General features: G+C 46.4%; 2 protein-coding genes across 2 annotated transcripts in view; both read left to right on the top strand.

The window, feature by feature from the left end:
- The window catches only part of COQ9 (coenzyme Q9), a 17748-nt gene extending 3555 nt beyond the window's left edge, over positions 1-14193 (top strand). The window contains exons 2-9 of the mRNA XM_080936949.1: positions 104-251; positions 1406-1541; positions 8712-8854; positions 9104-9188; positions 10350-10454; positions 11583-11738; positions 12043-12096; positions 12520-14193. Of these exons, the coding sequence (XP_080793075.1) occupies positions 104-251; positions 1406-1541; positions 8712-8854; positions 9104-9188; positions 10350-10454; positions 11583-11738; positions 12043-12096; positions 12520-12555 (863 nt within the window). The 3' untranslated portion in view covers positions 12556-14193. The remainder of the gene's footprint in view (positions 1-103; positions 252-1405; positions 1542-8711; positions 8855-9103; positions 9189-10349; positions 10455-11582; positions 11739-12042; positions 12097-12519) is intronic.
- A 1334-nt stretch (positions 14194-15527) lies between these two features.
- Positions 15528-21878, top strand: POLR2C (RNA polymerase II subunit C). The gene is made up of 9 exons (XM_080936718.1): positions 15528-15649; positions 15751-15800; positions 18065-18133; positions 18266-18318; positions 19805-19933; positions 20261-20312; positions 20527-20695; positions 20795-20869; positions 21417-21878. Exons 1-9 carry the CDS (start codon positions 15564-15566, stop codon positions 21559-21561), a joined length of 828 nt encoding a protein of 275 aa, XP_080792844.1. The 5' UTR covers positions 15528-15563; the 3' UTR covers positions 21562-21878.
- The last annotated feature ends 120 nt before the right edge of the window (positions 21879-21998 follow it).

The following is a 21998-nucleotide window of genomic DNA, read 5'->3' on the forward strand; positions in this document are numbered from 1 at the left end:
AGAGGCAACCCTGCTGTGCATTTCTTCATCTTGTCACCACTCTGGGTCTCAAAGGGTCTTCCACAGTGAACGTCTGTAACCAACAGTCTTGTTTCTATTTCAGTGGCCCGCTGCCGATCACCTCTGATGCCACGTGCCTTCCACACTGCCATGGGGTTCAGGTCTTCAGAAGAGCAGAAGCAGCAGCCTCCCCACTCTTCTCAGCAGCATTCTGAGGCACAGGAGCCAGAGTCTTCTCGTCCACCCCCCAGGTCCACATTAGTATCCACGTCTACCTGTTGCTGGCCTTCTTGCATGCTTCAGAATGTACCTCTTTCTTCAGACAGTTTTCTTTTCCTTCCTTCCATCCCTTCCTTATCCCCCCTTCCCTTTTCCTCCTCTCCTCTCTTTTCTTTCGGATAGGGTCTTGTTGTTTAGTGCTTATGTTTTCTAGTTTTTGAGACAGGGTTTCTCTGTGTAGCCCGGGCTGTCCTGGAATTAACTATGTAGGTCAGGCTAGCCCCAAACTTAAAATCTGCCTGCCTCTGCCTCCCAAGTGCTGGGATAAAAAATATGCATCACTACTGACCAGCGCCGCTCCACCCACCATACACACACACGGTGTGTGAGTGTGTGTATGTGTGTGTCTGTCTTTTGTGGAATGTGCACATGGGTGTTGGTGCCAAAAAGGCCACGATCAAGGCATCAGATCTTCTAGAGCTTAACTTATCAACAGCTGTGAGCTTCCTGATGTGGATGCTGGAAACTGGAAGAGCTCAGATCTTCTACAAGAGTAGTAAATGCTCTCAATTGCTGAGATATTCTCCAACCCCTAGTGTTTGTTTATTGATCTATTTGAGATGTTCTCATGTAGCTAAGACTGGCCTTTTAACTCTGAACTTCCTCCTTTCTCAACTTCTCATGGTCTGGGATTGCCGGCATATACCCAGCTAAAATATTTGCAATTCAACGAATATTTTTGAGGATCTATATATGTGAATGGAATAACCATTTTTCATGCTCTTTTGGACTTACAGCCTGGTGCAGAAATAAGAAAAGCCTCTAAATGACCATGTGCTAGCAGGAGTGTCCACCCTATGACTCTACAATATAACCTACAAATGTTTTGAGCCGTCTCTATAGCTCTCCCAAGTTGATTAAGAATGATCAGCAGAAACCCAGGATACTTCAGGACCATTGTCTTCATAAGAACTCAAATCCCTGGTCTCTTTCTTACTGTGGGAGGAGGGGAAAGATAATAGGATTCATACCTTGTTGGTATTAAAATACCCATACTAATGGAGAAGCAAAGCCCCTGTTAACGTGCTCAGAGGAGACCCAGAACTGAACCTGTTTCTGGTTGGCTAACTCTGCATTCCAGGCTGTAGACAGTGAGGTGTGATGTGTGCCATGTGCTGTATCTCAGGTACACAGACCAGAGTGGAGAGGAGGAAGAGGACTACGAGAGTGAGGAGCAGCTACAGCACCGAATCTTGACAGCAGCCCTAGAGTTTGTGCCTGCCCATGGCTGGACGGCAGAGGCCATTGCTGAAGGAGCCCAGGTAGGTCGAGGTGAGGGCTGGGCGGCTGACCCAAGTGAAACCCAGAGTCAGAACCACAAAGGGCTTCATGAAAACCGGGCTGGCCTCAGACTCACAGACATCCTCCTGCCTCTGCCTGTGTGCTACCACAGCAAGCTATTTTTAATTATTAAAAGAATGTACCATAGTGTTGGTTCTTGGAGAGTTATGTCCTCGAGCAGCTTGTTTTATAGCAGCAGTGTTTGTTTGTTTGTTTGTTTGTGACAGGGTCTCTCTGTGTCTTCCTGGCTGCACTGGAGCTTGCTGTCTAGACCAGGCTTGCCTGAAACTCAGAAATATCCTCTGGGCTAGGCACGTGGCTGTGTTACAATGCTTTCCTAGCATGCATGAAACTCTGGGTTTAACCTTGTTTTAAATTATATTTCTTTGACTTTTTGTTGTATCTATCTAGTGTGTGTACATGTATAGAAGTCAGGAGGGGAGGATCTAATGTTAAAGTGGGTGGGCATTGAATTCAGGTGGTCCTTTTTGCCAAGGCAACCTTGGAGCCTTTCTCTGATGAGCCGTCTTTATGTTCCCTTTTGGTTTTGCTTTTCTTTAATTTATAGACATTATATAGACAGGGCCAGCCTGGAACTCACTATGAAGACAAGACTGCCTTGAAGCTTGTCCCGCTGATTCTACCCCCAAATACCAGAATTACAGGCATGTGCCCCCATGTCCACAGTTTTCAATGCCTGTCCTTTGGACATGAAACAAAAATGTAAGAAACTGTTGGTCTATTCTTTAAAGACTTACTGAGCAATGATGTGTAGCAGGCACTGTGCTAGGGATGGAGAGAGTGAACACATGACAGAGTTCCTCCTCTTGTTGAGCTCAGTCGAGCAATGTTTTTCTTTAAACGTCAGGATTTGTTTTTATTTTATGTGTGTGTTTTGTCCGTATGTATGTATATGTACCATGTATGTACCTGTATCTAAGGAGGCCAGAGTGAGTGTTGAATCTCTTGGAACAGATGGCTAAGGTGGTTGTAAGCTGCCATGTAGGTGCTAAGAACTGAACCCAAGTTGTTTGTCAGAGCAGCAAGTATTCTTTTTTTATATAAGGTTTATTTATTTATTTTATTTACATGAGTACACTGTAGCTGTCCTTAGACACACCAGAAGACGTATCAGACCTCTCACAACAGATGACTGTAAGCCACCATGTGGTTTTGGGGAATTGAACTCATGACCTCTGGAGGAGCAGTCAGTGCTCTTACCTGCTGAGCCATCTCTCCAGCCCACAGCAAGTATTCTTAACTGCTGAGTATTCTCTCCAGTCTCCCAAGTCTAACACTATTTATGCATTGCTGGGACTAAGCTAGATCCTCGTGCATCCTAGTTAAGCAATCTTTGCCACTGAACTATGACTCAAAGCTTCTTTTCTATGATGTTTTAAGATTACTTTTGTTTCCATGTGTATGTGTGTTAATGGGTGTGTGTCTGCACACCACATGCATGCCTGATGCCTGTAGAGGCTGGAAGAAGTTGTTGGTTCTCCTTGTATTAATTAGACTTACAGATGGTTGTAAACTGCCATGTGGGTGCTGGGAATTGAACCCCATCCTCTGAAAGAACATCAAGGGCTCCAGTCACTGAGCCATCCCTCCAGTTCCTACCCTTTATTTTAAGACAGGGTCTTTTTTTTTTTCCTCTGTATTTTTACTTTTCAAATGTTATCTCTTTTCCCCTTACTCTCATTTCCCCTCCCCCTTCACTTGTTTCCATGAAGGTGCTCCTTTTCCCAGCCACCCTCTCCACCTCAGTGTCTTGGCATTCCTGTACTCTGGTGCCAGTAGCTGACAGAATTAAGAAATTCCCTTAGCCAGTGTAACACCATTTTGCATAGACCTAGGCCTAGGTTTCTGTTTCCCAGGATAGAGGCCTTTTCCCAGAAATCAGGTGATCACACTGTGTTCAGGTAGTTAGCCGAGTAGAACGGTCACCCAGACAACAGATCCTGCTTGGCAGAACATTCTGTTGCACCTGGGTAGTCCCCCTCCCATTGTAATTCTCCCTGTTTTTCTTTAAAAGAAATGGTTTGATGCATAATAAATGAGAGCATGATCAGCACTTTAGACTTGCTCTCCTTCTTTGTGTGTCTTGTCACCCATTTGCCAGTTCCCTCCTCAGATCTATGTTGAAGACCCCGAGGGCCGGAGCACACTGGGAAAATGCACCTTCACTATACCAAAGGCCTCTTCTCCCATTGATGCCAGACAATGCTGTCCTCTACTACATATGCACCTGGGGCCATGGGTCTCTCCATATGTGCTCATTGGTTGGTGTTTTAGTCCCTGGGAGTTTTGGAGGGTTTGGCTGGTTGATAATCTTGTTCTTCTCATCAGGTTGCAGAACCTTTCAGCTCCTTCGGTCCTTTCTCTAGCTCCTTTATTTGAGGACCTGTGTTCAGTCCAATTGATGGTTAGCTGCAAGCATCCTCAACTCTATCTGTATGAGCCTCTGAGGAGGCATCCATTTCTTGCTCCTGCCAGTGAACACCTCTTGGCATCAGCAATAGTGCTTGAGTTTGGTGGCTGCTTATGGGGTGGATTCCCAGGTGAGGCAGTCTCTGAATGATCTTTTCTTCAATCCCTGCTCCTCTATTTGTCTCTGTATTTCCTCCCGTGAGTGCTTTATTCTCCCTTCTAAGAAGGACTGAGGCATCTACATTCTGGCCTTTCTTCTTTTTGAGCTTCATAAGGTCTGTGAATTGTTTCTTGGTATTCAGAGCTTTTGGGGCTAGTATCCGCTTGTCAGTGAGTGCATACCATGTGTGTTCTTTTGTGACTGTGTTACCTCACTCAAGATGATTGCTTCTAATTCCATCCATTTGCTTAGGAATTTTGTAAAGTCATTGTTTCTAATAGCTGAGTAGTATAGTACTCCATTGTGTAAGTGTACCACAATTTTTGTATCCATTTCTCTATTGAAGGACATCTGGATTCCTTTCAGCTTCTGGCTTTTATAAATAAGGCTGCTGAACATGGTGGAGCATGTGTTCTTGTTATATGCTGAATCATCTTTTGGGTATATGCTCAGGAGTGGAATAGCTGGGTCTTCAGGTAGTACAATTTTCTGAAGAACCTCCAGACTGATTTCCAGAGTGGTTATACTAGCTTGCAATCCCACCAACAGTGGAGGAGTGTTCCTCTTTCTCCACATCCTCGTCACCTGGGTTTTTGATCTTAGCCATTTTGACTGGTGTGAGGTAGAATCTCAGGGTTGTTTTGACTTGCATTTCCCTGATAATTAGGGATGCTGAACATTTCGTTAAGTGCTTCTCAGCCATTCGGTATTCCTCAGTTGAGAATTCTTTATCTCTGTACCCCATTTTTAAATAGGATTATTTGATTCTCTGGAGTCTAACTTTAGTTCTTTGTATATGTTGGATATTAACCCTCTATTAGATGTAGGATTGGTAAAGATCTTTTCCCAATCTGTTGGTTGCTGTTTTGTCCTCTTGACAGTGTTTTTTGCCTTACAGAAACTTTGTAATTTCATGAGGTCCCATTTGTTGATTCTTGATCTTAGAGCATAAGCCACTGGTGTTCTGTTCAGGAAAATTTCTCTGGTGCCTATGTGTTCTAAGCTCTTCCCCACTTTCTCCTCTATTAGTTTCAGTGTACCTGGTTTTATGTGGATGTCTTTCTTTGATCCACTTGGAATTGAGCTTTATACAAAGAGATAAGACTCGATCAATTTGCATTCTTCTGCATGCTGACTGCCAATTGAACCAGCACCATTTAAAGCAGGGTCTTATTTTGCTTTTAGCCAGACTGCCTTAAAATCACTCTAGCCCAGGCAAGTCTTGTTTATTGTGTGTTGAGAATGAGAACTTAGCCTAAAGTATGCTAAGCAAGTCTTCCATCTCTGAGTTTTTACTATCCATTATATTTTGGGCTAGCATACAAAGAAATGGGTTTCATTATGATACTTCACACACCTCTATATAATTGTTCTGTTTGTATTCATTAGTCCCTACCCGCTCTTCTGTCTGATTTCTCTCTTGTTGATTTCCTTTCTTCCTCCACCCCAAATAGGTTCTCATCTGCTTTTATAACATATATTCCACTACATTCCCTTGACCCCTCCATTTTTAGACCCCTTTCTCCTTTATAATTCTCTTCCTATTTCATGTCACACACGCACATGAATCTAAATTCTGCTCATGTGAGAAAATTTTCAAGTATGTGTTCTCCTGAACCTAGCTTATTTCACTTATCAAAATGATACAGTTTCATCAGCTTTCCTATGAATACCTCCGTTTCATTCTTTACATCTGAATACAGTTCTCTTATATATATTTGCAATATTTTCTGTATCTGTTCATCTGTTAATGGGCGGGTCAGGATGGATTTATATTGTGACTATTGAAAGCAATAAACACGAATGGACAAGTATCTCTGTAAATGATGACTTCGCCTCCTTAAAGTAGACGCCACAGTGTGGTATGACTCGATCAGACAGTAGTTCTTTTTCAGTTTGTTGAGGTTCTCCATACTGATGTCCACAGTCCTCTATCAGTTTACTTGCAACCAGTAGTGTCTAAAGTCCCTGCCTTTATCAACAGGCACAGTGGCTCTTGCCTGAAATCCCAGTACTTGAGGGAGGAATATCACTCCAAGTTGGAGGACAGTAAACTAATGCCATGGTCCAGGCCAGCCTGGGATAGTGAAGTACTCCCCAGGCTCCTCTCTTCTCTTATCCTTGGCATCATTTCTTGTCACTTATTTTCCTGAAGCTAGCCATTCTTACCAGGGTGGACTGGAGTCTCAAAGCAACTTTCTGTTTAAGATTGTAACTTGTTGGCTAGACTAGCTCAGATTTGCTGTATATCTGAGGTTGACCTTGAACTCTAAACTACTGATCTTCCTACTTCTGTTCTCCAAGGATTGGGATTATAAGTTTGTGCTGCCATGCCCAGCCCTCAAAGCGGTTTTGTTTTGAATGAGAGAGTCAGACAGACAGACAGACTGACTGACTGACTGACTGACTGACTGACTGTGTATCAATACCACTTGTAGGGTATGGGTTCCCTTGGAGCCAGAGTTAGAGGAGGTTATAAGCTACCCAGTGTGGGTGCTGAGAACTGAACTTCCGGAAACTAGGGATGGAGCTATATGTTTTCACATGCTCCATTCTCTGGGTCTAGCATTTTGCTTGTGTTCTTCTGATATGTTAACATCTGGCCTTCCTCCAAGATGGAGGTGTCAAGCAAACATAGGGGTCTGAACTTGAACTTTAGGAGCTAGCAGACCTCCAGATGGCTGTTTGAGTATTCTAGCATGTGTCAGGAGGCAAGTTATGGGTATATGGCAAGAGTATAAAGTGGAGAGAGAATCCCAGTATTACGTGCTGACTCACACTTGTTCCCAACACAAGGAGTCTGAGACAAGACGACTGCTGCACATTTGAGGGCATCCTGGGCTACATATTGAAAGCTATCAAGAGAAGGAGGTTATAGGTGTATAGGGTCTGGGTTACAGCATCTTGGTACTGAAGAAAGAATAAAAGCTATTTTCTGTTGGTTACTATAGCAATAGATATTAGGGTTCTGGGTCAGAATCAGATGGAGGGAGCTGTGGCATAGAAGAAGTAGAGAACCGTTAGGCCGAGAAGGCTATGTCAAGCAGGGGAAGCAGAATGGAAGTCGAGCATGGAGGTGGAGATAATAGAAGGTGGCAGGCAAAACCAAAACCACGTAGGAGTTACTAGATCTGGAGAACAAGTAGAAGGACCGGCCTTGGATGTGTTAGGAACAGAGTTGGAGAAGACAGCTTTGGGTTTGTTTATTTGTTTGTTTGTTTTTGAGAGGGTCTTCCTATTTAGCCCTGGCCGTCCTGGGTCTCACTAGGGTAGCCTCAAACTCACCAGGTTTAGTTTCTAAACATTAAGAGAATTCCCATGGGGTGACTTTTGTTTCTTTGTGTGCCTGTGATAGCCTGAAGAACCTGAGGTTAGGAAAGGGTAGAGGGCAGCAGAACTTTGTGGGAGAGGGAAAAACCTGATGGAACAAATGTGAGAGAAATTAATAGGATTGTTTGGAAAAATTGGCTGAAACAGAATTCTCTGATAATGGGCTTTCCGCACCTGATTATCTTCTCTTGTGCTGGGTGCATGATACCTATAGACCCTGCCAACCCAGTCGTGCGTGAGACCTGTAAACCTCAGTTTCTTGCTTTGTAAAGTATAGCCACAACATGTCGACTGAGCAGTATGCAGTTGGGTAAGACGATGTGTGCAGTGTGCACAACGGCCTGCAACGGCGGTGCAGCTGCTGTTCATGTAATAGCCATGCTCTCCTACAGAAGAGAGGCAGTTCCCTGGCCCAGCAGGAGGAAGTCATACTAAAGTGGTTTTGTTCCTTTTCTGCTGTCTGTTCCTGCTGCCATCAAGGTTCTGTCTGCATTAGATGCTCAACAAACAATAGAGCGGGGAAGCAAAGGGCATCTCTGACTTATTTAACTCCTCAATGCATCCAATGAAAAAAAGGTGTTTTAAACAACTGACTTGGGGTGTAACTCAAGGGTAAAAATGCTTGCTTAATATGCCCCAGACCCTAGGTTTGATCACCACAAACAAAAAATTGAATGGCCAAGGCTACACAGAGAAACCCAGTCTCAAAAAACAAAAAAAGCTGGAATTGAAAGCCAAATAAATTCTTCCTGTGTTTCTTTAGGGGTTTTTTTAGAGATAGGATCTCTCTGTGTAGCCCTGGCTGTCCTGAAACATCAGTCTGTAGACCAGGCTGGACTCAAATTCAGAGGTCTGCCTGCCTCTGCCTCCTGAGTACTGGGATTAAAGATGTGTTATTACCACAACGTGTCTTGCTTTTTATAGGGATATCATCAAAGCGACAGAAATGAAACTAGAGCCATTCCATACTCAGCAAGATTCCTATGGTAGACTCCTGACTATGTGTGGTCATGCGTCCTTCCTTGAGCCAGCCACTGACCTCCAACATGCACACCTGGAGATATGCTTTGCACAAATTAAGGGGCTCGGCGGACCAGTGGTGGTCACTGAAATCACAGGAGCTAAGAGTTAGGGATCCCATTGAAAACCCAGCCCCTGTTAAAGGGATGAGGTATTCTTGGGAAGCAGGCTAGTATACTTACCCACCTCTTTGCTGCTTTCTCTCCCGTAGTCCTTGGGTCTCTCCAGTGCAGCAGCCAGCATGTTTGGGAGTGATGGCAGTGAACTGATTCTGCACTTTGTGACCCAGTGCAATGCTCGCCTCAACCGCGTGCTGGAAGAGGAGCAGAAACTGGTGCAACTGGGCCAGGCAGAGTAAGTTTATATGGCATTATAGCTTAAGGTGGCAGCAAGGGATCAGCCACTTGCCCCACTAGCTGTCCCCAGGAAGCTGATTGAAGAAGTGTCCAGAGTAGTGCTAATAGCCTGGGTGGGTCTGAACTGCAGCAGCTCGTGCTGACAGTTTTCCTCCACAACTGGTGGCACATTCCTCCTGGGGCTGCATAGGAAGAGTGGCCCTGGCTTTTGAATTAGAAACACGCTGTTTTCTTTTCCCTCTTCCAGGAAGAGGAAGACAGACCAGTTCCTGAGGGATGCAGTGGAAACCAGACTGAGAATGCTGATCCCCTACATTGAGCACTGGCCCCGGGTACAGAGTCCATATTAAGCTCCAGAACAGCAGTAATAATGTTCCGTCCTCAGTACCGTGCACTTGGGGAACTTAGCACACCACTGAGACATTAGCTCACAAGCATTCACCATGGGGCCAGGAAAGCATAGTGTACTTGGCAGAGCTGGGTTCTTGCTAGGGAGTGGCCATAGGGAGTATAAATTGATGGACCTGTGAGTTGCCCTGCATACAAGTTAATGTCATAGGTGGGCCCAGTAGCCCAGGTATGTCACCAGGTCCTCAAGGAGGAATAGTCTTCCTTGAGTAAGGTCACAGCAGTCTGAACTTGGTATCAGCCCTCTTTGCTCAATGAATGCCCTGTTGTGTTCCAGATCGGAAGATGAGCCTTCTTCCTGTATTGTTAGAGTAATGCTTGTGAGAAGAGTATTCATTGCAAGAGCTTTGCCTCCATTTTCTAAAGCTTCCCTGTCCCCTTTCTGAAGTGTATCATAGCATGGGCCTTTTCTGAGTTAAGAAAGCACCTGGCATCCTCTGTCCAGCTACAAGACTTAACTGTGTGACCTTAGGCAGCAACTGATGGACTTTGATCACCTGTGGCACATAAAGCCAGGCAGGGAAGTATTGGGTTTCAGCTGCCTGGGTCAACACAGTCCAGCCTTTTGGGCTACTTTGCAAGGGGATGCTTTTCAGCTACTAAGACCTCTCTGCCAGCCTCACAGCCAGGAGGATTATAGAGTAGGTAAAGTGTCAAGGGCTTGTTGGTTAGGCCCAGAGAAACTGGTATTTGCTAAAGGAGGCTCTCAAGTTGGTGCTGGCCCGCATATCAGCTGGGGAATTCTGCTTATTGGGAGTGGGAACCAGCTTGAGTTAAGCAAAGCAGCAGGAGTTTACTGTGACAGAATGGGGTGCCCTTCTCACCCTTGCTCCAGGACTCAGACAGGAGTGACCTCTTCAGCTGTTAGTATTCTCCATTTCAAATGTTGCTGTGGAGAATCGGATTAGGTCATCTTAAAACAAAACCATGTCTCTGGCCCCATCACCTCTAGTTAAGGTTTCTTAGTGCTACTACCCATGACTATCAAAAGGCAAGAACTAGGGTGACCCTCATGACCTCCCATGTAAACCCTGTGTGTGTTGTTCTCGGTATATATGGTACCTCCTCTGTCATTTCTTCTCTAGGCCCTCAGCATCCTCCTGCTCCCTCACAACATCCCGCCCAGCCTGAGCTTGCTCACCAGCATGGTGGATGACATGTGGCACTATGCTGGGGACCAGTCCACTGATGTGAGTGTTTTCAGTAGGCCTATAGATTGCTAGCGAAAGCTTGGGGTTTCTTAAAGTTTATGAAATTTATTTGATCAGAAATCTGGAAGGACAGCTGTGTCATTCCAATTTTAGGAGGAAAGGTCCTTCATGAGCCAGAGAGGCATCTGGGTCATTGTCACTCAGTGACCATCATTTGAGCATGAACTAGGGACTGCCCTTCCCCACCTGTAGAGGTGGCACAGGCTTTGGGGCTATAGGATGGTGCTGCTTTAACCATCTTCCCTAATTAAAAACAGATTTCTCCACATTTGAGAGAGGAAAACAAAAAACAAAACGAAACAAAAATAAAAAATAAATCATGGAGACACCCATTGTTTTAAAAAGAAACTCCTCCCCATCTTGACCTGTTTTGTTGAGAGATCAATAACCCCTTTTAAGCAGGCACAAGGAAGAATATGACTTGTTAATGCTACCATATTTCTGGTGGGATATTAAAAAAAACAAAGGAAATTAAAATGTGATGGTGCTTTGTGGCCTGTAGGATAGGAAGGTACACAGCAGCTGCATACTCCTACCACACTCATAACAAAGTGCTTTAATAAACTGTGTGGGAATATACCACCAACAGAGATGATGGTGGGAGAACAAAATTAGAAAGCAAAGAAATTAAAGGAATAAAACACAGAGTAGCTGAGCTGGTCCTCTGAAGAGCAATTACTAGGGCTGGCAGAAGTCACCAGGGACTCGAACTCTCAGCTTCGCCCAGATGGTATAACCTATCCCTGATCCTGCCTCAGTCCTCCCATGTGCTATACATGCTAAGGTTTAGTCATGGCTGCTGGATTGTAGAACCTCCCCAGGACCCAAGGGTTGGGCATTTCACCAATCAAATCATCTTGATGCTAGTTAAACCTCTTGGTTCCAGGTGCTTAATTCAGACCCTCTGACTCTCAACCTAGGAGCTTACAGTTTTAATCTCACAGGCAGTTTTGATACCCAGCCAAGATCAGGGTAGTAGTGGTGTCCAGAGGGCTATATGTGTCAGTGAGAGAGAGAAGAAATGAGGAAAGAGTCTGGGAAGAACCCAGGACTCCCGTAACCCACAGAGCAGTGATTCCCCACCTGCTGGGTGGGTCTCTTCTGCAGTTTAACTGGTACACCCGCCGTGCAGTGCTGGCTGGCATCTACAACACAACAGAGCTGGTGATGATGCAGGACTCCTCCCCAGACTTTGAAGATACTTGGCGTTTTCTGGAAAACCGGATTAATGATGCAATGAACATGGGCCACACAGCTAAACAGGTAGCTGGGGACTGACCATTCGGAACCCCTTTTCAGTAGGCACACTCGTCTGTCTGTTCTCTAGATTCCTGTTGTCCTTAACTGACTGTTCCAAAGGCTTTCTCAAGAAGGCTAGCCATTTCTTCCTCATGCTAGTCCTTCCTTAACAGTCTGCTCTGTCTGTGGTTGTGTTGTCCGTACCTCTTTTCCAGTACGTTAAGCCACCTTGACTCCACTGTGAGGCTCATAGGCTTCCTGAATTGTTCTGTTTCACCTTTGAGCTCACTCTGGGGACTTCAGAGAATCTGACCCAGGCTTCTTTTAGGTGAAGTCCACTGGAGAGGCACTGGTGCAAGGACTGATGGGTGCAGCAGTCACGGTGAGTACTGCCCAGTTCACACTGCCTGCCTCCCATTCCACTCTGGTCCCATGTTATAGCTTTGAGGCCTTAAACTGAAGCTGAATAAAACTGACCTTGGTTTATCCTCAGCATCTTCTCCAATGCCCCAGCTCTTCCCTGTTGTCATTAAGAAACAATTGCTAGAGCTGGGTGAGGCAAGGCAGTGTACACCTATATTCCATCACTCACTATGCTAAGGCAGGAGGGTAAAAAGTTCCAGGCCAGCTTGGCTGAAGGGCAAACTCCTCCCACTCCAAAGAAGACCACCTCTGTCTCTGGGTCCCCAGTATGCTTGAATATGTGTCCTAGCTCTACCTGCTGCCTTGAATACCCCAGGGTTTCCCATTGCAGTCTTAGAGGTAAGGCAAGCCTCACCACTCTCTGCTTCTATTCCTGTGTTAGCTCAAGAACCTGACAGGTCTAAACCAGCGGCGGTGAGAGAAGGAGAACCCATGTGCCTGGAAGGAGCAGCAGCAGATATGAAGGGCTTTGACAAGATGCACCACCCATTGAACAGGATGCTACTGAGAACACACTGAAGAACTTGGAGTTGTATGACAGCCACAAGGCTGGAAATGACAATGCACTTGCTACTGTTCTGACCTGGAATTGGGCCACTTCTTCAGTTCCTAATACCAGGCCTGGCCTCCTGATGCCTTTTGCATTGCAGCTGTGTGTTTGAAAAATGAGACTCACATCCAAGGTTTCAAACCACAGAAAGTTGGCATGACTCTGCCGTGGTGTCACAGGCATCTTGATCATGTCTTGACCTTAGAATTGCTCTCTAGGAGCTGGGCATGATGACATAAACCTGTATTCTCAGCACTCAGAAGACTGCTACAGCAGGATTGAGAGTTCAGAGGCAGGCTTGTCTATGTAGAGAATCACAAGCCTACTTGAACTACAGAGTGTGATCCTGTCAAACAAAATCCCCTGAGAAATGTTCTTAGGGGCTCACAACTGAGGTCTAAAGACAACAGGTAGTGGGAGCTCTTCCCCAGCACAGGGCAGACAGTGTGCGCACAAAGGTACTTGCCAAGGATCCCCTCAGAAAGCTGCCTCCTCTGAACAGGTGCCTTTTGAACAGTCATGCTGAGCTGGCATCACACACCAGCATGCATTACAGGATCATTAGTGTATTTAGAATCTGTAAAAATAATAAATATGTTTGAAACAATTTCTTATTTTGTCTAGACAATGTCCATCTAGACAATGTTAAATATCCAAGACCCCAGCAATAGATAGTAGTGTATAGAAGAGGTCTGAGTTCTAGCTGTGACACTTCCTCAAACCTACCGGGCCACCATGACAGAGTTGCATCTTTAGGCCCAGTCAAACGAGGGTAATCCCAGGCCATGAGCTCCTTGTCTGCTCCTAGTCTCTGACTACTACTCAGCCTTCTTAGTCCTTCAGCCTCTACACTTGCTCCATTTCCCTTTCACCCCTGGTTAGTACTGTCTTCTGCTGTACTCCTGTTTAAATCAGCTGATGGGGAAAGTTGAGTTTCAGATCTTATCCACCGGGCTTTCTGTCGGGCTCTTTCTGTACCTGTCTGGTTTTTTATGCCTCTTGATATCCTATGAAGTTATTGCCACTTAATTACACTTCATCTTTTCTCTATCCTTTATAGCATCCCTCTCACTCAGCAGACAAGTGCGGTTCATGATTCACAGGGATGGCGTGTGCTGTGGAGTAGGCCCCCCTCTTGTTACAGCAACTCTTTATTCTCTGGTGATTCTGCCCTCTAAATGTAGTTCTTCAGGGTTCTGTTCAAGGGCCTCTCTTCTCTGTGTGAACAGCTGCCACGTTTTAGAGGCCCATTTAAACTCTTCAGGTGCAACTGCACAGATCTGTAGAAGTGGAGAGCATTGTATCTATTTCAGAAGTACATTGTAGGATCAAGGGTAGGAAGAAAAGGGTGTGTATCATCTAACATATATGGGCATTGTTGGAGTGCACGTTGGGGACCTTTGAGGTGACTCAGTAGGTGAGAGTACTTGCAGTCAGGCCTAGTGGCCTTCCACACATGCTGTGTCACATACACACATATAATAAACGTGCATGCATTTTGTTTTTTATGCGTCTTCATTGCAGCACTCTCTGACATTGGCTCGGCAGTGGGTCCTGTGTTGTTCGATTCTGTGTTGTTCGATTCTTTGTGCATTACCTAACTGTCCCGAGAGTGTCCAGGGGACTCTTCTCTCCACCTTCCCACACAACGGAGCACTAAGATTACAGACTTGCATGACCATGCCCACTCTTTACAGGGGTTCTGAGAATGAAATTGTGTCCTTGCACATCAGTGTTTGGTTTTGGAGGTGCATATTTTACATACCAAAGCAGACCTGGCCTCCAGGTACCCCCTGCATCCCTCAATCCCTACTTGGCATACTCCACCCTGCCCCCACCCTGAACTTTCCAGCCTAGAGGCTCTTCCCTGTATAATCCAAACATTTTGCTCTCCCTCCCTCCCTTCCTCCCCTCTTCCTCTCCCTCCCCTCTTCTCCCTTCTTGCTCTTCCTATGGTGACTCTCATAGCCTCAGTTCTTGAGGCCAGTGAGCTCCTGAGAACAGCTTCCCAATAAACCTGCCTTTTAATATATTCTAATCTGGCTTGAATTGGCCCATTTCGACAGCAGAGAAATAACCTATCAGTTGTTTTACACACCGAGTCACCTCCCTAACCATTTTGTTTATGTTAGATGTACATCTTCCGTCTTTTAAAAGGTTTCTTTGTATTCCTGTGTGTTTAAAATTTTTTATGTATATGAGTGTTTTGCTGGCATGTATGTTTGTGCATCATGTGAATACCTGGTCCCCTCAGATGCCAGGAGAGAGTTTCCTCAGAAATTGGAGCTAAAGATGTTAGGCATCCTGTGGGTGCTGGGAATACAGTCCAAGTCTTATGGTAGAGCAGCCAGGACTCATCTCTAATACCACTATCTCCAGCCCTGTACATATGTTTAACCAAGTCTCTATAAGTCATTGCCTAATGAGTTATTTTTAGCAATTACAAATGATATTCGCATGAATGACCCTGTATGTGTAATTTTGTGCTGTATATTGGGGATTTCAAGAGCATAGGACCATTTCAAAAGCATAGGACCATTTCAAGGGCATCTTGGCGGGCTGGAGAGATGGCTCAGTGGTTAAGAGAGCAGTCAATTCCCAGCAACCACATGGTGGCTCACAACCATCTGTAATGGGGTCCGATACCCTCTTCTGGTGTGTCTGAAGAAGGTGACAGTATACTCACGTAAAAAAATTTTTAAAGCATTTTGGCATCAGTGTGGTTAGAAAACCCAGGCCAGCAATTCTGGCCTCCGGTCAGCGGGTGGCGCTGCACCCACCTCTAGCCGGAAGCGCCCGGGTACCCCGCCGACAAACTGCTGGTAGTCGCGCAGGCGCGCTGTAGGGCTGGCGCGGGAGACTGGCGGCCGGTCGCGATGCCGTATGCCAACCAGCCAACCGTGCGGATCACGGAACTCACAGAAGAGAATGTCAAGTTTATTATCGAGAACACCGACCTGGCGTAAGGAGGCGAGGGGAGAGGCGGGCGGCCGGGTCCTGGGGCTCCTACCCCTGGGGCTGTGTCTTCCGGGCAGCTCACACCGCCTGGCTTTCCTCCTATAGGGTGGCCAATTCCATTCGGAGGGTCTTCATCGCAGAGGTGCCTATAATAGGTAAGTGACCCTCCCTCGGAGCCGGTGTCACCCGCCCTCCGCCCCGGGTAAGAGCTGAGAACACTGCGGTGCTCCTGCAGGCTGGGCTGGGGATGCCTAGGCCCGCCTTGGTGCGCGCCTTGCTCAGCAGCAGGGTTTCCAACACTGTTCGTCTACCCAAAAGCAACAGAAATCAAGACTAAGCACTATTAAAACAGCTGAGGGCTGCAGCCTCCTCATCCGTAAGGTGTAGACGCTAGGCGTCGTTAGCAGGTGATACAGCGATTACCGAAATAGATGATGTGCTTTTGCTTTTAAGTCAGTGTTCGCTACTGGCTGGTGTCTTTTTAAAATGTATATTAATTTTACAAAATGACGGACTTCATTATGACATTTTCAAACACACAGAGTGTACTTGGTCTCTCTCGTTCTTCCAGATAGTACCCTGCTATACTTTCTTGTTTTCTCCCCATATCTTTTAAAAAACATTTGTTTACGCATATGTGTATATCTCTGGACACCAGAGTACCATAGTTTATGTGTGGAGGTCAGAGTACAGCTTGTGGGAGGGATTCTCCCACCATATGGGTCCCAGGGATTGACCTCGATAAGGCTTAACAACAAATAAGTACCTTTATTTGGCTAAACCATCTTGCAGGCCCTGAACTCTCTTTTATTTAAAAAGAGAGAGAGAGGGGGGGGAAGGGAGAGAGAGAGACGGGAGAGAGAGAGAGAGGGGGGAGAGAGACAGAGAGAGAGAGAGAGAGAGAGAGAGAGAGAGAGAGAGAGAGAGAGAGAGATTGATTGATTGATTCCAGATGGGAGATAGCATGTGTGTTAAGATTTTCTTTAACAAGCAACATACTTTTGTTCTTTATGGAGAGAGAAAGAGAGAGATACTGCAGTTTTTTGTATCCATTCTGGTGTCTTTTTTAAAATGAATGTCTTATTTTAAATCATGTAAGTTTCCAGGTGGAGACAAAACATGGTCAAACATAGCACAAGGCAAAATATAACATCTGTCTTGAGGAGAGTCTGAACAGTTCTGCTTTGTTTGCTTGCTTGCTGGCTTGCTTGTTTTGAGAGAGAGGAAGGAGACCAAAAGAAGGGAGTGGAAGCATTTGTAGATGTGGACACAACAAGGTTTTATGAGACTGGGAATTCCCACCAGGAGGTGGGGGATGGGAAATAGATTTAAGGGCTTTGAGGAGGCCCTGGAAGTATAGGGAAGGAAGCATATTCCTTGCTTGGGTTGAGGAAGCACTGCAGGGAAGGGCAGGTTGGGCCTATTCTCAGCTGGTCTTCTGACCTTGTGCCTATGGCAGCTGTTTGAGAACTGGGCTCCAACACCATTTGATTTCTGGACGTCATTGCTTACATGCAGGCGTTTGCTCTTGGGTTAAGATTAGGTGCATCTATCTAATCAGCATCTGCGCAGTCCTATATGCATACAGCCCTATATGCCCAGCATTGAACTGAAAGGGATTGGGTTTCATTGTTAGTGTACTTTCCCTGCTGAAGCCATCCAGTGAAGCTCGATCTACTGATAGGAGTAACACTGAAATTCTAAGTGGGCCATCTGGTTATTTCATAAATGAGGTGTGGGCCATGAACTTGTGATGTTTGACTCTCGAGATGTTTTCCCTAACTTTAAATTTTTTAAATTGTTTTTAACTGTGTCTCTCTGTGGGTGTTGAATGCAGGTGCTGGAGGGGTCCCAGATCCTCCTGGAGCTGGAGTTACAGGGGTTGTGAGCTGCCTGTCATGGGTGCCAGGACCCTCTTAACCTCTGAGCCATCCCTCCAACCCATGTTCCCCCAGCCTTTAGGTGCCCAAATAGCTTTTGCTCTTGGATTTGTTATAGGCACAGGTAGCAGGTTTAAAGTACTCTTTAGAAAAGTATTCAGCTCCCTAAATATTCCTAAATGCTCTGAGAGGGGATGAGGGGAACGAATGAAAATAAATGAATGTATGTATATCACTAGCAAGGCCTGAACCTGAAGCTATCACTTTGAAGTCAGAACCTCTTGCAGTCTGGCCTGGTCTCCTTCAACTTTGTAAGCAGTGACTTGATTCTTTCTATTTTTTTCTTTTTCTTTTTTTTTTTTTTTTTTTTGAGACAGTGTTTCTTTGTGTAGCCTTGGCTGTTCTGGAACTCACTTTGTAGACCAGGCTTGCCTCTGCCTACTGGGCACTGGGCACTGAGGGAGGGATTGGTACTGTAGGGCTGTAAATGGATCTGGTGGCTAGTTCCACTCATCCTGTTTTGTTGCCGCCGTTTTCAGCCATCGACTGGGTTCAGATTGATGCCAACTCCTCGGTCCTTCACGATGAATTCATTGCGCACAGGCTTGGTGAGTGCTGGTGTTAGGGCAGGAGAGATCAAAGTGGGTTGCTCCCTGTCCCCAGCCTGCCTGACCTCCTTGAGGTTCTTGTGATGGGTTGGCTGTGGGCTGTTCTGCAGAGCACTTCTCTGTGTCTTGCAGGATTAATCCCCCTCACTAGTGATGACATTGTGGACAAGCTTCAGTACTCCCGGGTATGTTTGGTGATGGTGGACTGGGGGGGCGGGGGCTAGTTCTCCCTGGAATCTTTCTGGGTGTTTTCCAGCTGACTGTAGGTAGCATACTCATTGTTGAGATGATGCCTTAATAGTGTGGTCCTTGGTTCTGCTGAGGCTTCTGATTACCAGGCATCGTCTGTGAGCCTCACACAGACAGGTGTGGTTCAAACATCTTTAATCCCAGAGCTTGGACAAAGGCAGGTGAATCTGTGTGAGTTCCAGGATAGCCAGGGCTGTACAGAGAAATCCTGTTTTAGAACAACAAAAAGGGTGGGGGAACGTACCCACTTTATTGTATGTATATGTCTGCCTCTGTGTGTGCACAGGTGGGCTAGGATCAAAAGAGGGTCACAGAGCCCCTGGAACTAGTTACAGGCAGTTGTGAGCTGCTATTGGATATAGACTCTGGGAACTGAGCAGCAGTCACATTTAACCACTGAGCCATCTCTCGAGCCCCCACCCCCATCCCTTTATTTCTGTTTTCGTTTTAGTTTTAAGAGACTCTCTGTTATGTAGCTCTGGCTGGCCTTGAACTGGATTCTACCTGCTCTGCCTTCCGAGTGCTGCGCTTGGTTATTAAAGGCGTGTGTCCCCATGTCTGAGAAACATTAATAAATCATCCGTTTATTTTTTTTCTCTGTAGTTACCAGATGTTCATGTTTTACTGCATTTGCCTTATTCTCCCCCACTCTTTCAGAAAATGAGTTGCAGGTACCCTGCCCCTTCTCTTCTACATTCTTGGTGTGCTTTAATCCTCTAAGGCTGGATGCCTGTATCCCAACATTTACAGGGTTACCTAGTGAGATATACCCTGTCTCAGAGCACATAAAACGCCCACAAAGAACGGCAGATGTTGATAATTAAGAAAGCTGGAAGGTGGGTATATGGCAGGTGGCAGTCTGTCCTCTCTGGTTTAGTATCAGTAAAATTTTCCATAGGTGATTTTAAAGTAAACACTACTGGGTGTTGTGACACATGCCTATAATCCTAGCACATGGGCAGTAGTAGCAACAGGAAGATCAGTAGTTAAGTTTCATCTACATACTAAATTCCAGGCCAGCCTAGGCTATATGAGCACCAGCCCCCTCCTTCCAAAATACTCTAGAATGTGAAAGGTGTTTGAGTTTTTTGGGGTGGGTTTTTGTTGTTTGTTTGTTTTCCTGTTCTTCCCTTGTTTGTGTTTTCAGTAATTCCCCAGCTGGTCTGCATAGACAGAACTGTATAGTCCCATACAACCTTGGTCCTCTGGGTCCATCCTCTCTAGGCACTGCTGTATTAGCATTGTGCCCCCTAGTGGTCACATGTAGCAGTGGACGTGGAAGGGAAGTGTAGTTGCACCAGATGTCAGAGCCCAGAAGGGCCTGGGACTGTAGTCACCCCTTTTCACCAAAAAGAAGCTGGAAGGAGCTAGTTAGAAGCAGAGAGTCCAGTCTTCTCATTCCAACTGCCCTTCCTGCCTCAGGACTGCACATGTGAAGAGTTCTGCCCCGAGTGCTCTGTGGAGTTCACTCTCGATGTGAGGTGCAACGAGGACCAGACGCGGCATGTTACCTCCCGAGATCTCATCTCCAACAGCCCCCGGGTTATTCCGGTTAGTGCCTTTGCTCTTCTCTGCCTGGCTCCAAGTGGGACAGATGGACTGGATCTTTATGAGACACTTACCTACCTGTGACCATCTACTTTAACCGCCACCTAGACGTGCTGGCCCCGAGTTCCTGAACAGAGCAGTATTGGTGCCCTGTGCCCCATGTTGTTCAAAGACCCATTTTAAGTCCACTGGGCTCTTTGGACAACTCTGCCATCTCCTTGGCCTCCTTTCCCTGGCTTGACAGATTATAGGCTGGATTTGCTGAGAGACAGTTGCCAGCGGTGACTGAGAGGTGAGAAGCTAATGCATGCTTGTTTGGGCTTCCTACAGGTGACATCCCGGAACCGGGATAATGACCCCAATGACTATGTGGAGCAGGATGGTAAGGGGGTGGGGCAGGGCGGTGAGGGGGTGGGGCAGTCAAGTTGGGGGTTTGAAGATGAAGAGATCAGATGTGCCCCTTTGAGTCGCCTGGTCTCTTTCATTCATCTTTGGAACCTTTTGCCAAGATGTGGGTCGTCTTCATGCAGTACTGCAGGACTTAAGTTGGAGAACTTGCCTCTTTTGTTCCTGACTCCTTCTCCCTCTCCCTGCAGACATCCTTATTGTCAAGCTGAGGAAGGGCCAGGAGCTGAGACTTCGAGCATATGCCAAGAAGGGCTTTGGCAAGGAACATGCCAAGTGGAACCCTACTGCAGGGGTAGCTTTTGAATATGACCCAGACAACGCACTTAGGCATACAGTGTACCCCAAGCCTGAGGAATGGTATGTTGGGGGGAGGCTTGGGGGAGTAGCAATGGCTGTGGTGAGAGCCTTGCTAAATGCAGAAGTAGCCACTTACGCTTTCCCTGTGCTTGCCCTCAGGCCAAAGAGTGAGTATTCCGAGCTGGATGAGGATGAGTCACAGGCTCCCTATGACCCCAACGGCAAGCCAGAGAGGTAAGACCTCAGTCCTGCTTGGGACTGCGATTGAAAATGTAGGTGTGGGAGGCCGTTAGGCAGTCACACACCCAAGCTCACCACACTCCATCCCCACTCCTACCCCTGTCCCCACCATTCCATAGGAGAACTAACTGCCACACTCACATACCGGTCTTGAGTTGGTCTTCATCCCTCTCTGGTCACCGTGAAGAAAGGGGCCTTCTTATTGCCTCATGCTGTTTCTGGCCTTCCTGTTTAGGCTCAAGCCAGAGCAAAACTAACGATAGCCCTCCCCTGATGTGCTGAAGAGCTGTAGCGAGCAGCGTGTTTGGTTTTTCCTGCTGTCTCCAGTGCAGAAATGTACAAAGACTCATTTTAGGGTTTTTAACCACAATGCCCTTTTGAAGTAGCTTCCTCGAGGAACTGAGGATCTGGACCACTCTGCTTTAGTCCTGTCCTGAAATCAAGGGCCTCATAGGAATGGCGTCAAATCTCACAGAACGGAAGTCTGCCCAAAGCCCAGGCTTTGGCTCATGAGAGCTCTCACCCCACTCTCATCTCTCAGGTTTTACTACAATGTGGAGTCGTGTGGCTCACTGCGCCCTGAAACCATTGTCCTCTCAGCCCTGTCTGGGCTAAAGAAGAAGCTGAGTGATTTACAGACTCAGTTAAGCCATGAGATCCAGAGTGACGTGCTCACCATCAACTAGCCTCAGCTTGCCTGCTGCAGAAGACTCGGTTCAAGGTGACTGGATTCCAGGCCTTGGGAGCCCTTCTGGTGTCTGGGCTAAGACTGCACTTGCTCAGGCTGCCTCCTGGAAGGTCATCAGAGAGGTTGCCAGGGCTTCCACTGGTGTTAGACAAGGCAGTTGTTATTAGGTGTTAGCATCCCTGGCCCTACTGTAGTGGTTTTCAGGCAGCCTCGGGGGAAGCACACACCAATACAGAGAAGAAGAAATATTTATTGATCAACAGTAGTCTTTTTAAAAGTTTTTATTTTTGGCAATAAAGAGCACAACATAATCTCCTTCATGCGTCATCGTGCCACTAACTGAGCCAGGTCTGCATCCCTCCCAAGGGTTTGGGCCCATTTCTTGTACAAACTAGCTGACTTCTGGGTGGCCATTTCCTGGGTCACAGAGTTGAG

Source organism: Micromys minutus (assembly GCF_963924665.1).
Source record: "Micromys minutus genome assembly, chromosome: 24".
Taxonomy (NCBI): Eukaryota; Metazoa; Chordata; class Mammalia; order Rodentia; family Muridae; genus Micromys; species Micromys minutus.